This window comes from Trachemys scripta, chromosome 1 (assembly GCF_013100865.1).
Source record: "Trachemys scripta elegans isolate TJP31775 chromosome 1, CAS_Tse_1.0, whole genome shotgun sequence".
Classification (NCBI taxonomy): Eukaryota; Metazoa; Chordata; order Testudines; family Emydidae; genus Trachemys; species Trachemys scripta.
The window spans coordinates 314,317,945-314,334,329 of NC_048298.1; the positions used below are offsets into that span (position 1 = coordinate 314,317,945).

At 42.3% G+C, this 16,385-nt stretch overlaps 1 protein-coding gene across 4 annotated transcripts in view; it reads right to left on the bottom strand.

The window, feature by feature from the left end:
* Positions 1-16,385, bottom strand: part of CEP126 (centrosomal protein 126) — a 59,926-nt gene that overhangs the window by 33,289 nt on the left and 10,252 nt on the right. For all 4 annotated transcript variants that reach the window (XR_004644170.1, XM_034758898.1, XM_034758900.1 and 1 more), the window contains exons 4-5: positions 14,872-14,983; positions 10,976-11,174 (exon numbers count right to left, since the gene is read on the bottom strand). Coding sequence is in view for 3 of the 4 variants with exons in the window: in XM_034758898.1 (XP_034614789.1) it covers positions 10,976-11,174; positions 14,872-14,983 (311 nt within the window). In the remaining variant the exon portion in view is untranslated. The remainder of the gene's footprint in view (positions 1-10,975; positions 11,175-14,871; positions 14,984-16,385) is intronic.

The window sequence follows — 16,385 nt, forward strand, 5'->3', positions numbered from 1 at the left end:
TCCTCAAAGCAGGTGCGAACTGAGAATTTTTAGAGGCTTATAACACAGGCAAATTTTATATGGACTACAAAAAACATCCCTGATACCTGAGCAACCTCCTTTCCAAATTTCAAGTCCCTGCTACAAAGCATGGCAGTACTAGTTTCGCTCAACTAAATGGCTGTAAGAATTTTTTAATGTGGAATGGACATGTGCAACACAACTGGAAGAACAACAGTTACGGAGCAGGTTAGTATCTGTTTTTGGTCCTAAATTACACAGGTCAATTCCACTTCAGCTGACTAAACAAGCAATTCAATCTGGAGGTGGGATTGGAGTCTACCTGAATATTGAGTGAAGGACCACATGTCCAAATCTGGCATCATCTTTAGACTGTCGAGATAGCATAATGAGAAGCAAAAGTGTGCACTGAAGACCAAGGTGGAGCTCTACAAATGTCCAGAATAGGTACTTGAATTAGAAAGGCTGTGTGTGGTCTCTTTCAGTATGTTAGTATACTGTTTGGCAGAGTTACGCTGGCCATTTCATAGCACAAATACATACGTGAGGAAATCCACAACGAGATTCTTTGGGATAAGACTGGAAGCCCCTTCATCCTGTCCAAAACTGCCACAAACAGTTGTGAGGATGACCTAAACAGTTTAGTCCTATCCAAGTAAAACACTAACACCCTCCTAGCAGCCAGTGTGTGCATGAGGTTTAGGGAAGAAAATTGGTAAGTATATTGCCTGATCAATGTAAAAGTGAGAAACTACTTTGGATGAGGGTATAGGTGCATCTTGTTATTGCAAAAGACTGTATACAGCCAGTCAGATACCAGACCTCTCAATTTTCCTATTCTATTTGCACAGGTAATTGCCACCTTCATTGAAAGATGAAGCAATGAATAGGTAGTCATGGTTCAAAGGGCAGACCCATTAGCTTTGCTAACACCAAGTTTAAGTTCCAAGGGAAAATAGGATCCTCTACTTGAGGATATAACTGGCCCAGGCTCTTCAAAAACCTGAGGGACATGTAATTGGAGAAAAGTGAGTGATCATTGTAGACTCACTGATTTTATGGTCAGAAGGAACCATCGTGATCATCTAGTCTGACCTCCAGCACATTGTAGGCCACAGAACCTCACTGACTCCTGAAATAGATCCCTAGCCTCTGGCTGAATTAATGAAGTCCTCAAATCATGGTTTAAAAGACTTCAAGTTACAGAGAATTCATCATTTACATTAGTTTAAACTTGCAAGTGACCTGCAACCCATGTTGCAGAGGAAGGTGAAAACCCCCCAGGGTCTCTGCCAATCTGACGCGGGGGAAAATTCCTTCCCGACTCCAACTATGGTGATCAGTTGGACCCTGAGCATGTGGGCAAGACCCGCCAGGCAGATACTGGGAAAAAATTCTCTGAGGTAACTCAGAGCCCCCCCCCCACATCTAGTGTCCTATCTCCAGGGGATTTTTGCTACTGGCAGTTGCCAATGAAGCATGCCATCACGGGCAGTCCCATCATACCATTCCCTCCATAAACTTATCAAGCTCAGTCTTGAAGTCAGTTAGGATTTTTGCCTTCACTGCTCCTCTTGGAAGGCTGTTCCAGAACTTCACTCCTCTGATGGTTAGAAACCTTCACCTAATTTTGAACCTAAGCTTGTTGATGGCCAGTTTATAGCATTTCTTCTGGTGTCCACATAGATCAGGGGTAGGCAACCTATGGCACGCGAGCTGATTTTCAGTGGCACTCACGCTGCCCGGGTCCTGGCCACTGGTCCAGGGGGCTCTGCATTTTAATTTAATTTTAAATGAAGCTTCTTAAACATTTTAAAAACCTTATTTACTTTACATACAACAATAGTTTAATTATATATTATAGACTTAGAGAAAGAGACCTTCTAAAAACATTAAAATGTATTACTGGCACTCAAAACCTTAAACTAGAGTGAATAAATGAAGACTCGGCACACCACTTCTGAAAGGTTGTCGACCCCTGACATAGATGCTTAACTTAAGTAACTCCTCCCCATCTGGTATTTATCCCTCGGATGTATTATAGAGAGCAATTGTATCTCTCCTCTCCTCCTTTTGGTTAGGCTACACAAGCCAAGCTCTTTGAGTCTCCATTCATAAGGTAGATTTTCCATTCCTCAGATCATCTTAGTAGTCTCCCCTGGCTGCAGGAAGCTCCACACCTTCGCTCCTCTTCCTGCCGCATCACACCTAACCCATGCTGGGAGGTGTCACGCAGAGGGAGCGGCCGCAGAGCTTCTTGCACCTGGGGGAGGTTCCCAGAGGTGGGGTCTGACCTGTCCCTGTCTGCAGCCCCTGCAGGAGAAGAGGAAGTCCCGTCCCTCCCCAGCCCAGCTGGGACTAGCAGCTGCAGCCCGGCGCATGGTAGGAGCACCAAGTCAACGGCACCAGAACCAGGGGGGATTTGAACCCAGGCATAGTTTGGGAGGCAGGGGGTGGCATTGCCCCTCCCAAACTGCAAGCCTCAGGCAGGCACGGAGCAGTGCTGGCAGGGGCTGTACTACATGATGGGGGATCTGATCACTGTTATTAGCACCACAAAGTGAAGCCCCTGCCAGTGGTGCTCCACGTGTGCCCAAGACTTGCAGTTTGGGGAGGCAATGCTGGTCCCTGTCCTACAAACTACATCCATGTTAAAAAGTGTGGGCATAGCCCCCTGGCCCCTCCAGTTCCAGTGCTGGTGGTGGCCCCCTTCTAAAAAGGTTCTAAAAGTGCCCTTGTCCCCAGCCCTGCCTCTTCCTGGCTCTGGGCCCAGCTCTCGGGGGTCATAGGGGCCTTGGGCTGGCTGTGTGTGGGGAATCACAGCGCCCCCCTGACCATGGGGCCCTGGGCGGTCGCACACCAGTAAGGCCGGCCCTACTCCCCCCACCATATCATGCAACCCTCATGTCTGTGTTGCCTGCTGCTCTCTGGCTGCCCAGCTTTGAAGGCAGTGCCTCCTTCAGCAGCAGTGCAGAAGTAAAAGTGGCAATACCGCGAATCCCCTACAATAGCCTCGCAATCCCCCCGCAAACCTCTTTTGGGTCAGGACCCCATGGTTATACCACCATAACATTTCAGCTGTAAATATCTGAAACAATGACATGGACGATTTTTAAAATCCTCCGACAGTGAAACTGACCAAAATGGACTGTGAATTTGGTAGAGTCCTAATTATGAGTGCATGGTCCTGTTGATTTTTAACAACACTGGGTAGGAGTGGAACTGGAGGGTATGCATACAAGAGATTGTCTTTCCAGGGCAACAGGAAAGCATCTGTCAGAGACCCTGGACTTTGACCTGCCTGTGAAAAAACAGATGACACTTCCTGTTGTGTTGGATTGAAAACTGGTCTATGTAGTAAATGGCCCAGACTTGGAAAATGTATCTCACTGTATCTGGCTGGAGAGTCAACTCATGGTGACTGGTGAAAAATCTGCTCAATCCATCTGTCAGATAGTTCTGGACACCTGGAAGGAGGCAGGCTTCAAGTGGACTGAGCTGGTGATGCCAAACTACCAAAGCAGTATTGCCTCTTGGCATAGAAGTTTTGATCTAGGTCAAAGTTTTGATCTAGGTCCCTCCTTATCTATTCATATATAACATCTCCACTCTGTTGTTGGTAAGACCTAGTAAATTCCTTCCCTTGATATGGAGGAGGAAAGCATGACAAGTTAGACAAATGGATCTCAACTCTCATGTTTATATGGAGAGCTAAATCCTGGCCAGAATAGACTAAACACTGTCTGCAGCATTCCTAGGTGGGCTCCCCAACCTAGGGCAGAAGAGTCTATAACCAGAGTCAAAGTAGGCTGTGGGGAAACAAACCAAATTCCCACACATACGCTGGTCCATCCACCGGTCCAAATAGGCTAAGACTTCTGTGAGTACTCGAAACAACACGTCCAGCGGATCACGAATCAAAGAGCACATTGAGCACAGCCTGCTCTGCAGACTCCTGAGAAGCAGCCTGGTACGTCAAACCACGTTAAGTACATGAGGCCATGTGCCCCAGAAGCCTGAGGCAATTCCATGTTGTCAGTTCTAATGAAATGGCCAACATTGTCTAGAATCTGGTTTGTGGGATGAATGCTTTGGCGTCCATAAAATTCAAGACTGCTCCTGTAAACTGTATTCTCTGAACAGGTGAGAGGATTGACTTTCCCTCATTATTAGCAATCCCAGTGCTAAACTCCTGATTTCCTTAGGAACACAGCCACTATTCTCATGCACTTTGTAAAAACATGGGGGCTGTGGATAGGCCTTTAAATTGGCTTCTGTACCCAATGACTGGAAGATAGCTAATGTAACTCCAATATTTAAAAAGGGCTCTAGAGGTGATCCCGGCAATTACAGACGAGCAAGTCTAACGTCGGTACCGGGCAAATTAGTTGAAACAATAGTAAAGAATAAAATTGTCAGGCACCTAGATGAACATAAATTGTTGGGCAAAAGTCAACATGGTTTCTGTAAAGGGAAATTGTGTCTTACTAATCTATTAGAGTTCTTTGAAGGGGTCAACAAACATGTGGACAAGGGAGAATCCAGTGGACATAGTGTACTTAGATTTCCAGAAAGCCTTTGACAAGGTCCCTCACCAAAGGCTCTTATGTAAAATAAGTTGTCATGGGATAAAAGGGAAGGTCCTTTCATGGATTGAGAACTGGTTAAAAGACAGGGAACAAACGTTAGGAATAAATGGTCAATTCTCAGAATGGAGAGGGGTAACTAGTGGTGTTCCCCAAGGGTCTGCCCTAGGACCAATCCTATTCAACTTATTCATGAATGATCTGGAGAAAGGAGTAAAAAGTGAGGTGGCAACATTTGCAGATGATACTAAACTGCTCAAGCTAGTTAGGACCAATGCAGACTGTGAAGAACTTCAAAAAGATCTCACAAAACTAAACGATTGGGAAACAAAATAGCAAATGAAATTTAATGTGGATAAATGTAAAGTAATGCACATGGGAAAAAATAACCCCAACTATACATACAATATGATGGGGGCTAATTAGCTACAACAAATCAGGAAAAAGATCTTGGAGTCATCGTGGATAGTTTTCTGAAGATATCCACGCAGTGTGCAGAGGCGGTCAAAAAAGCAAACAGGATATTAGGAATCATTAAAAAGGGGATAGAGAATAAAATGGAGAATATCCTATTGCCCTTATATAAATCGATGGTATGCCCACATCTTGAATACTGCGTACAGATGTGGTCTCCTCATCTCAAAAAAGATATACTGGCACTAGAAAAGGTTCAGAGAAGGGCAACTAAAATGATTAGGGGTTTGGAACGGGTCCCATATGAGGCGAGCTTAAAGAGGCTAGGACTTTTCAGCTTGGAAAAGAGGAGACTAAGGCGGGATATGATAGAGGTATATAAAATCATGAGTGATGTGGAGAAAGTGGATAAGGAAAAGTTATTTACTTATTCCCATAATATAAGAACTAGGGGCCACCAAATGAAATTAATGGGCAGCAGGTTTAAAACAAATAAAAGGAAGTTCTTCTTCAAACAGCACACAGTCAACTTGTGGAACTCCTTGCCTGAGGAGATTGTGAAGGCTAGGACTATAACAGCGTTTAAAAGAGAACTGGATAAATTCATGGAGGTTAAGTCCATTAACGCCTATTAGCCAGGATGGGTAAGGAATGGTGTCCCTAGCCTCTGTTTGTCAGAGGGTGGAGATGGATGGCAGGAGAGAGATCACTTGATCATTACCTGTTAGGTTCACTCCCACTGTCGGTAGACAAGATACTGGGCTAGATGGACCTTTGGTCTGACCCAGTACGGCCGTTCTTATGTTCAAATGGCAGGACTGCAAACTGATAATGGGATTCATTGACCATAAATCTGAGGAATCTCCTGTGGCTTTGAGGTATTGCCATACCTTTTGAAGTGGTAATGAGAGTGGCCCATTTCAGACAGCTGACAAGAAGGTGGGAGTAACAGTAGGGGGAAATTAGTATTGGGGAAATTCTAATTCTAATTAATTGTTAATTGAATTGTCTCCATGTTGAATTGTTTCTATGTATTTATACCTGCTCCGTATTTTCCACTCCATGCATCTGATAAAGTGGGTTCTAGCCCACGAAAGCTTATGCCCAAATAAATTTGTTAGTCTCTAAGGTGCCACAAGGACTCCTCATTGTTTTTGCTGATACAGACTAACACGGCTACCACTCTGAAACCTGTTTTTCAAATACGTAAGATAAAAAAGAAAGATCAGGGATGGTGTGGGTCCACTAGTCAATGCAGGTGAGCTGATAACCGAAGATGATGGCTTAGTGGTAGCAGCACAGCTGAGAAGCATCTGGGAGTTGTGGTGGATCATAGCCTCAACATGAGTTAGCAATGTGATACTGTTGCAAAAAAACCAAAAGCAATTTTAGGTTGCATTAACAGAGGCATAGTATGCAAGTCACAGGAGGCGATAGTACTGCTCTACTCAGTACTGGTTGGGCATCAGCTGGAGTACTGTTTCAGCAGTGTATAGAAAGGATGTAGAGAAACTGGAAAGGATCCAGAGGCAAGCAACAAAGATGATCAAAAGGATGTAATGCAAACCATATGAGCAAAGGCTGAAGGAACTGGGTATGTTTAGTTTGGAAAAGAGGAGATTAAGGGGAGACGTGATTGTAGTCTTCAAATACTTGAAAGGTTGCCATAAAAAAGAGGGAGAAAAGTTGTTCTTTTTTGCCACAGAAGGAAGAACAAGAGGCAATGGATTCAAAGTAGGGCTGTTGATTAATGGCAGTTAACTCACTCAATTAACTCAAAATTAATCGCGATTAAAAAAATTAATTGTGATTAATCACATTTTTAATCGCACTGTTGAATAATAGAATACCAATTGAAATTTATTAAATATTTTGGATATTTTTCTACATTTGGCGGGAGGGATAGCTCAGTGGTTTGAGCATCAGCCTGCTAAACCCAGGGTTGTGAGTTTAATCCTTGAGGGGGCCACTTAGGGATCTGGGGCAAAATCAATACTTGGTCCTGTTACTAAAGGCCGGAGGCTGGACTCGATAACCTTTCAGATCCCTTCCAGTTCTAGGAGATAGGATATCTCCATTAATTTTTTTATTTTATTTTATTTTCATATACATTGTATTCTGTGTTGTAACTGAAATCAAAGTGTATATTATTTTTTATTATAAATATTTGCACAGTAAAAATGATAAACAAAAGAAATAGTATTTTTCAATTCACCTCATACAAGTACTGTAGTGTAATCTCTTTGTAGTGAAAGTGGAGTTTACAAATGTAGATTTTTTTGTTGTTACATAACTGCACTCAAAGACAAAACAATGTAAAACTTTAGAGCCTACAAGTCCACTCAGTCCTACTTCTTGTTCAGCCAATCACTATGTCAAACAAGTTTGTTTACATTTACAGGAGATAATGCTGCCTTATTTACAATGTCACCAGAAAGTGAGAACAGGCATTCGCATTTCATTTTTGTAGCTGGCATTGCAAGGTATTTATGTGCCAGATATGCTAAACATTCATATGCCCTTTCATGCTTTGGCCACCATTCCAGAGGACATGCTTCCATGCTGATCATGCTTGTTAAAAAAATAATGTGTTAATTAAATTTGTGACTGAACTCCTTGGGGGAGAATAATATGTCCCCTGCTCTGTTTTACCCGCATTCTCCCATATATTTCCTGTTATACCAGTCTCGGATGATGACCCAGCACACGTTCATTTTAAGAACACCTTTACTGCAGATTTCACAAAACGCAAAGAAGATACCAATGTGAGATTTCTAAAGATAGCTACAGCACTCGACCCAAGGTTTAAGAATCCGAAGTGCCTTCCAAAATCTGAGAGGGACTAGATGAGGAGCACGCTTTCAGAAGTCTGAAAAGAGCAACATTCCAATGCGGAAATTACAGAACCCGAATGACCAAAAAAAGAAAATCAACCTTCTGCTGGTGGCATCTGACTCAGATAATGAAAATGAACATGCAACTGCTTTGGACTGTTATCGAGAAGAACCCATCATCAGCATGGACACATGGAATGGTGGTTGAAGCATGAAGGGACATCTGAATCTTTAGCACATAAATTTCACATAAAAACCGGCACGTAAATATCTTGTGACATCGTCTACAACAGTGGCATGCGAACGCCTGTTCTCACTTCCAGGTGACATTGTAAACAAGAAGCAGACAGCATTATCTCCTGCAAATGTAAACAAACTTGTTTGAGTGATTGGCTGAACAAGAAGTAGGACTGAGTGGACTTGCAGGCTCTAAAATTTTATATTTAATTTTTGAATGCAATTTTTTTTACATAATTCTACATTTCACGATAAGTTCAACTTTCATGATAAACAGATTGCACTACAGTACTTGTATTAGGTGAATTGAAAAATACTATTTCACTTGCATCTGAAGAAGTGAGGTTTTACCCAAAAAAGCTTATGCTCCCAATACTTCTGTTAAGTCTTAAAGGTGCCACAGGACCCTCTGGTGCTTTTTACAAATTCAGACTAACACGGCTACCCCTCTGATACTTGACACTATTTCTTTTGTTTTTTTTACAGTGCAAATACTTGTAATCAATAATAAATATAAAGTGAGCACTGTACACTTTGTATTCTGTGTTGTAATTGAAATCAATATATTTGAAAATGTAGAAAACATCTAAAATATTTGAATAAATGGTATTCTATTATTGTTTAACAGTGCGATGAAACGCACGATTAATTTTTTTAATCGTTTGACAGCTCTATTTCAAAGTACAGCATAGAAGATTTAATTTCAGGAAAAACTTCCTAACTGTAAGACAAACATGACAATGGAACAGACTGCCTAGGGAGGTTTTGGAAGCTCCTTCACTGTGGATTTTCAAATGGAGGCTGGAGAGCCATCTGTCTTGGATGGTTTAGACACAACAAATTCTGCATCTTGGCAGTGGGTTAAACTACATGACCTTTGAGGTCCCTTCTAACCGTATGGTTCTATAATTTCTGAAGGAGAACTTCCTCATGAGAGTTGTCCTTGAATAGGAATGGCGGGGGGGAGGAGGGAAGAGGAAATAGAGTTAGAAGTAAAATTGAAGGATATATCCCAATTCCTCCATGCTTAAGACCCACTGGTCTGTAGTGATATGGGTCCAAGCCCTTAGGAAACAGGATAGCCTGCTGGGATAAAAAACAGATAGGAGAAGCTGGCAAAGCACAAACTGGTAAATTGTCCTCAACAAGAATGTCAAACTGAGTGTTGGTGTTCCTAGGCTGGCTGGATGAGCTCACAGAAGACAAAAAAGGTGAAGGTCGTCTCCTCCTGTAACTGTTCCCTTTTTTCCTAGACTGGTCCTGCCGACAATGTGTAAAAAAGTATAATGGTTGGACTGCTGAAGGCTGAACTGCATCTTCTTTTGGCAGTGGAATCCTAAAATCTGTAAGGCTCTGAAGCTTGTAGTCGATCTGCTGAGAAAAAAAAATACTGGTCCCTCAAAAGGGTGGTCTGTTGGACCTCTTGAAGAAGACCTGCTGACTGGAACAACGAACAGCTATGCATTGTAATGGCTGATTTAATGGCTCTGGCAGCAAAATCTGCAGCGTTCAATGCAGCCTGAAGCAAGGTCCTGACTACCACCTTGCCTCACTCACTACACTGTGAGAAACTCTTTTCTGACCTCCTCTGGCAACTCATCTTTAATTTTAAAAATATTATCCCAGAGGGAGAAGTCATAATGCCCAGCAATGCTTACGGATTATAAATCCATAGTTGTAGTTCAGCTGTAGAATAAACTTTTCTCCCAAAAGGATCACATTTCTTTGCATCTTTTGATTTTGGGGTAGATGCTTGTGGACTCTGGTGCTCTTTTTAGTTAACAGCTGAAACCACCAAAGACACCGGGGGTGTGTGTGTGTGTGTATATAAAAATGTTCAAACCCCTGTGAGGGGACATACTATTTCCCATTCAGTCCTTTTAGCTGTGGGAGTCAGGGAAGATGGCATTTGCCACAATGTTTTTGTGAATTCCAGAATAATTTCCTTTATTGGGAGTGCCACTCAAGAGGGCCCCACAGATCCCAACATATCAACAATCTTGTGAGCTCTCCTGAATTACTACTGCCTGCATATGTAGGGAGGAAGTCACACTCTTCAGGAGGTCTTGGAGGGCCCCGTAATGGTCCAGGAGAAGTGAGGAAACACCAGACACTACTACCTCATCAGCAGGGTCCTACCAAATTCACAACCATGAAAAACACATCATGGACCTGAAATCTGGTCTCCTCCCATGAAATGTGGTCTTTTGTGTGCTTTTCCCCTATACTACACAGATTGCTGGTCTCCCCCGTGAATTTCTCAAATTGGGGGCCCTGACAAAAAGGAAGTTGCAGGGGGGTCACAAGGTTATTTCAGAGGAGTCACAGAATTGCCACCCTTACTTCTGTGCTGCCTTCAGAACTGGGCGGCCAGAGAGCGGCAGCTGCTTACTGAGGGCCCAGCTCTGCAGTGCAGAAGTAAGGGTGGCAATACCATACCATGCCATCCTTACTTCTGTGCTGCTGCTGGCAGCACTGTGTAACTAGGTAACCTACTAGGTAAAATACTACACTAAAACTATTAACAAGTACCAACTATATACAACAGGAAAGACTAGGAAAGAGGGAAACTCTTGCACTAGCAAAGTAGTACATTCCCACAGCCATCATGAGCAGTAAGAAGGAACTGGGGATGAGGGGCATGGGCGGATCTCTCCTTTATATCATTGTGCAGCAGCACGAGGCAGCAGACAGTGCACATCCTGTCCTGACTGGTACCACTAAGGGAAAATCTCATACTGCTAGTATACTGGGCACACACACCCCTAAAGTTGAATAGACATGTGCAATCACTTGAAACAGAATCAGACTGTCAGGAGGATAGCTGCCTATCTGACTTTTAATTTTTAGTAAGACACTTACGGTAAGAAACATTATTTAGTGAATAACTTCAAAGAATCCTACCGCCAAGCTGCTGATATGCTGTTCTTCAAGGAGTCGCTGCATTTCCTCCAGATTTTGCTGGAAGAGAAGTTGGTCACTATCCAAGTTTGTTCCACTGTTTTCTTGGATCATTTTATCATAGCCACCATTTGTGGAGATCTGCTTCCGATGTAAGAAGCCATTTTTAGATGCTGATGAACCAGAGGGAGAATCTGTAGTTCTTGGTGTGAGAAAATAAAAATTAAGCCAAAAGTAACTAAACTATGTATTTCTTGATCTAACTATACAGTTTACAATACATAACTTTTAAAATAAGAAATATGCTGAAGTACATGGCAAGAATATAATATCTCCCAAATAAAGGCAACATAATATATACATAATTACTGGTGGGGCTGATAGCACCACCGATTAAGGTTGCGCAGTTGCTTATAGCTTTGCCAAACTTTAACCATTTGGGTTGAAATTTTTCATGCTTAATGACTGCCTCAGGCTGAATTCTTTTGGAAAGCTTCTGACAAAATGGTTCAGCCATTTCCAAGAATGAGTCTAGGGTTATTTTTTGCCCATGTTAAAAAATACTGGTGATATATTCTTTGAGAAGCTCTAGTGCCCCCATGCCTTGGAAGAGGGATTTGAATTTGGCAATGGTTGAGGAGAGCTTTGTGTCAGGGATGTGGCTTTGCCATCCCACGAAAATTAACCCAAATTTGGCCAAGTTATCATAAGCATTTGAAGAACTGGAGTTCACAAATGCTCAGTAGAGACTTGCCACAGTTTTGCAACTAAACTCCCCAAAGATAATGTGTACACTGTACATACTCCAGACCATGGTTGAGCAAGATTTTCCCGGCAATTGCAGCTCTGGGCTGCAGCAGGCTCGATCCTGGCACTGAAAAAGACAACAGGGAGCCTGTTTCTCCTGTGCTTCCAATGACCCCCTCTGGGCCCCAGACAGCCGGGAGGAGGAAGCTGCCCCATTTGAATGCAGAGGAGACAAAAACCAGACTGGGGGTAGGGTGGGGGAGTACATTGGGATAAAGAGCCAGGGAGGGACGGCTGGGATTGAAGGCTAGTGGGGGAAGAAGAAAAATGGGACTGGGAGTAGGGATGGAGGAAGACTGATACTGGTTTGGCAAGGAGACTGGGAGCTTGGACAAGGCACTACGACTGGAAGCTGGGAGAAGACACTTCGACTGGAAGCCATGGAAGGAAACAGGTGGGAGATACCTGGGAGCCAGTGAATGGGGTGGAGTGGAAGACTGACGTCAGATGAGGAATTGACTGGCAGGGGTGGGATGGGACTGAGAATTAGTGATGCAGGGGAAGGAGAAGGTAGTAGAGACAGCTTGGAGGAAGAGTCATGGTGCATGGAACTGGGATTGGCTGGGCAAAGACCGAGACACGAACACAGTGATGGGCAAGGCACACATTGAGATTGGATGAGGAGCCAGGGAGGAAAACTGGAAGTCACTGAGGACAAGAAATGTGAGCAGGGGTGACTGAAAGGGAACAGAGACAGATTGGATGAGGAGCCGGGAGGGTACTTGGTCTGGTCGGGCAGGACATTGAGAACAAGAAGCTAGGGGGGAGGGACTAGGAATGACTGGGCAATGAGATGGGGTGAGAAGCCTATGGAGTGGAGAAAGGACAGAACTGGGACAGGGGCAGGTAAAAGGGGAAGGAGCAGAAGGGATCATGCTTGGGCGGAATGGGAAGAAGAGTCTGTGCTGCCCACTAAAACACACACTCCTCTACAGCCTGGACTAGAACCAAAGGTTCCTGAGCCTCACCTTTCCTCTGCTGTCAGCAAATCACAGAAAAATCATAGAAAGTTATGGTTGGAAGAGACCTCGGGAGATCATCTAGTCCAGCCCCTGCTCAAAGCAGGACCAACCCCAACTAAATCATCCCAGCCAGGGCTTTGTCAAGCCGGGCCTTAAAAACCTCTAAAAATGGAGATTCCACCACCTCCCTAGGTAACCCATTCCAGTGCTTCACCACCCTCCTAGAGAAACCCACAAAATGTCCCATTCCCCTCTAGTGCTGGTCCACAAGAGAGAATGACAACCTAGTACTGTTAGCAGTTAGCCACTTAATTCAAGTGGGAAAAGTCTATGCAATGGATATAAAGATTCCAACCTTTCTGATGATCCATGTGGGTGTCAATATGGTGTCACATTATAGAGTTAAACTTAGGAAACCACACACAATAACTATATTCAAAGCACTCATAAATTAGGAAATGCCAGATTGACTGTGCAACCTTAATTCAGCCCCCTTGTGTTGTACATATTAGGATACAGTCTTTAATTACATGATCACATACTATTTTTATAGAAGTTGGAAAGTATATAGTGGATGAGGCAGAAGATTTTAGAAAGAGAAAGGATGGTATCACAATTAAAACAGTTGAATGCTTTCCTGGAGAACTGACTCAGCCACAGAGTTCCTGTGTGATGCTGGGCAAGTCATTTAAACAAAACATTTCATGGGAGGTCAATAATTATGTGTTCCTCATTTTCTGGGTGCCCATTTTGATACACTGGGGATCTGATTTGCAGAAATGCTGTGCATTCACAGCTGCAACTGAAGTCAATGGGAGCTCTGCTTTGAACACAGTAAGTACTGTACAATGCTAAGTACTCTGAAAAATCAGGTCCTAAGTGCCTCAAATACAAAATTAATAGATAGTCTCGACCTTAATCTTTGTACCCAAGTTCTCCATACATGAAATGGGAATAATATCTACTCATATCATATCTTCTTGTCCTCCAGCAATTCTGGGTAGAGCTTGGTGAAAAATTTTTCAGCTAATAGTTTATTCACTGAAAAATGCAGTTTTGGATGACCCAGAATTATTCACTAATATGTGCTGAGTTCGCTGAATAGCTTTGACCAAACTGAAACTGCAATCTTTCAGAATGGTCAAAATGAAATATTTTGTTTCAACCCAACTTGAAATTGTTATTATGAATGACTACAAAATGCTACTGAGAATGACAATGAATAGGCATTGGGACTGGAAAAAACAGAGAGAAAGACTCTATACCCTGGTAGTTAGGGCACTCGTTTAGGATGTGGGAAACCCAAGGTCAATTCCCTGCTCCCATGACTATTATTTATACCAAGTGGAAGAGTTTCAAGAGGAGAGATTACAAAAGACCAATGCTACATATATCCCACAGCCCAGCGGCTAAGACACACTCTTGCAACATGGGAGATCAAAGTTCAAATTCCTTCTTCACATCAGGCAGGGGGAAAGCAGGGGAATTAAACCTGGATCTCCCACATCCCAGGTGAGTTTCCTAACCACTGGGCTAACGCTCATAAGGAGGGTTCCACCTCCTTCTCCTCCTCCTCATTCCTGCTGTTCGTAAAGCTATTCCTCCTTTGCTTTTGTTAAAATGCCCAAAATTGAAACAAAACATTTCAAGTTAGGTTGAAATAAAATGTTTCATTTTGATGAGACTTGAAATTTTTTCAATGTTTCAATTCAACCCAAAATGAAACTTAAAAAAAAATTTTTTTTGGAACTGCCCAAGAACAAAGAAAATTCATTATTCATCCCATTCTAATCCTGGGATGGGAGAATGGCCTTTGGCAGCCACTGCAACTGGTTCAGGCTAGAACAGTCCTGAGGCTGCTGTAACTGATGCTGGGAATTGAACTAGCCCTCAGGATTAGGGGAGTGCAAAGGTTTGCCTCCTTTCCTCTGCTTTTGTGCCATGTAGACGTCAAACATTTAAGAATATGGCACAACATTTTAATTTTAATTGTACTCATAGCAGCATTTTTTGCCACTAGATAGTTTGCCAAAATTCCAGAAGAGTAGTGTCAATTATTGGCTGTATATTGCAACGCATTAGCTAAATAATTTAGTTTTTAAACACAATAGAATAAATAGAAATGTTTACCTGCAGCTACTTTTGTGCCTATTAGATGATGATAAATATAACCCTGATGTTAAAACTGATCCTTGAATTTGTTCAAGGGCCTCTTCTAATCGAGGAGCTGGTTTTCTCTGGACTATATGGGTTAAAGGGAAAGACACATCGTCAGGAAACATTCTATAAAACTTTATCATAAAATGTTTTGGCCACAATTTTCAAACTTGGATACCTAAAGTCAGACTAACAATAAACAGAAATGGTTTGATCATCACTGGGAACTGGGGTTGCTCAGTACCGCTGAAGAAAAACCAGGCCAGTTCTATTTAGATGCCTAAATATGGATTAATCAGGAGCCTGATCTGAATTTTAAAATTTTGGCATTTGTCTTTAGTCTACATTGCTGAAAGAAATATGTAATATACCACTCTCTTTTTGTTGTTGTTTTAGCCAAACCATATTATACAAGCTGATAAATTCCTGAATAATTCTGTCTAGTATTTTCCCAGGGTGAATTATGGCTTACTTCCCACATCATAGGTAGTAGTGCAGGAGGAGAAAGGTGCTCCACAGAACCACTACATCTCCCATTGTGCAAATGGACAGAACAGGATGGGGACTTGCTCCACCTCCCTAATACACTAGGTGGTATAGCTATTGACCACTGGCACCATTTATTCCTGCCTTGAAGCAGCAGGGAAACCACGAGAGTGTTTGTGATTTGCAGCCTGACCCTCACTCTGGGCTCATGGAAAAGCCATGATTAAGCCCTAAAGTAGTACCATCCTTTTCGGGTTTTTTTACTTTGATATTTGATCTTAAAGTCAGAGACATTAACTCACAGTTGATGCTGCTGCATTTGTGACAACAAATCTGACAAAGATTATTTAAGTGATAGCCTCAAAAGTGGTATATGACTATACTACACAATTTTTTTGTTCAATACAGACCCAGTCTTTGGCTGGGTTAGAGTGCCCCCCATCCACTACTGCTTTGAGTTGGCTGTCTTGATAATACCATAGAATATTTGGAAAAGCTAGTCCACCCTGTTTAATGGGTCTATACAAAGTATCTACTCTCACTCTTGTTTTTTTCTTATTCCATATAAATTCTAACAGCATCCTCAGTATTCCTGCTACAGTTTTATCTAGGATAATCACTGAAAGATTTTAAAATAAGAAAGATATCCTTGTCTGAATATTCATTTTGACTGTAGCTATTCTTCCCAATCAAAAAATTGCCTATTTTTTTCATTTGTTGAAGTAGTGGTTTGACATTTAACTCACAGAGTTCTTCTAGGTTGTTTGAGATTTGAATTGCCAAGTATCTTATAGAATTTGTACCCAAATGTTTTCTGGAGGAGTGACTTTTCAGAGTCTGGCAAACTGAAAGCTAACATTTGAGATCTGGCATAAATTACTTTAAATCCAGATGCTTTCCCAAAGTCCTGGATTTCTTTAGAAACTCATTTTAGGGAAATACTTGGTTTAGATAAAAATAATATAATACCATGTGCATGTAATGCTATTTTCTGATGTGTT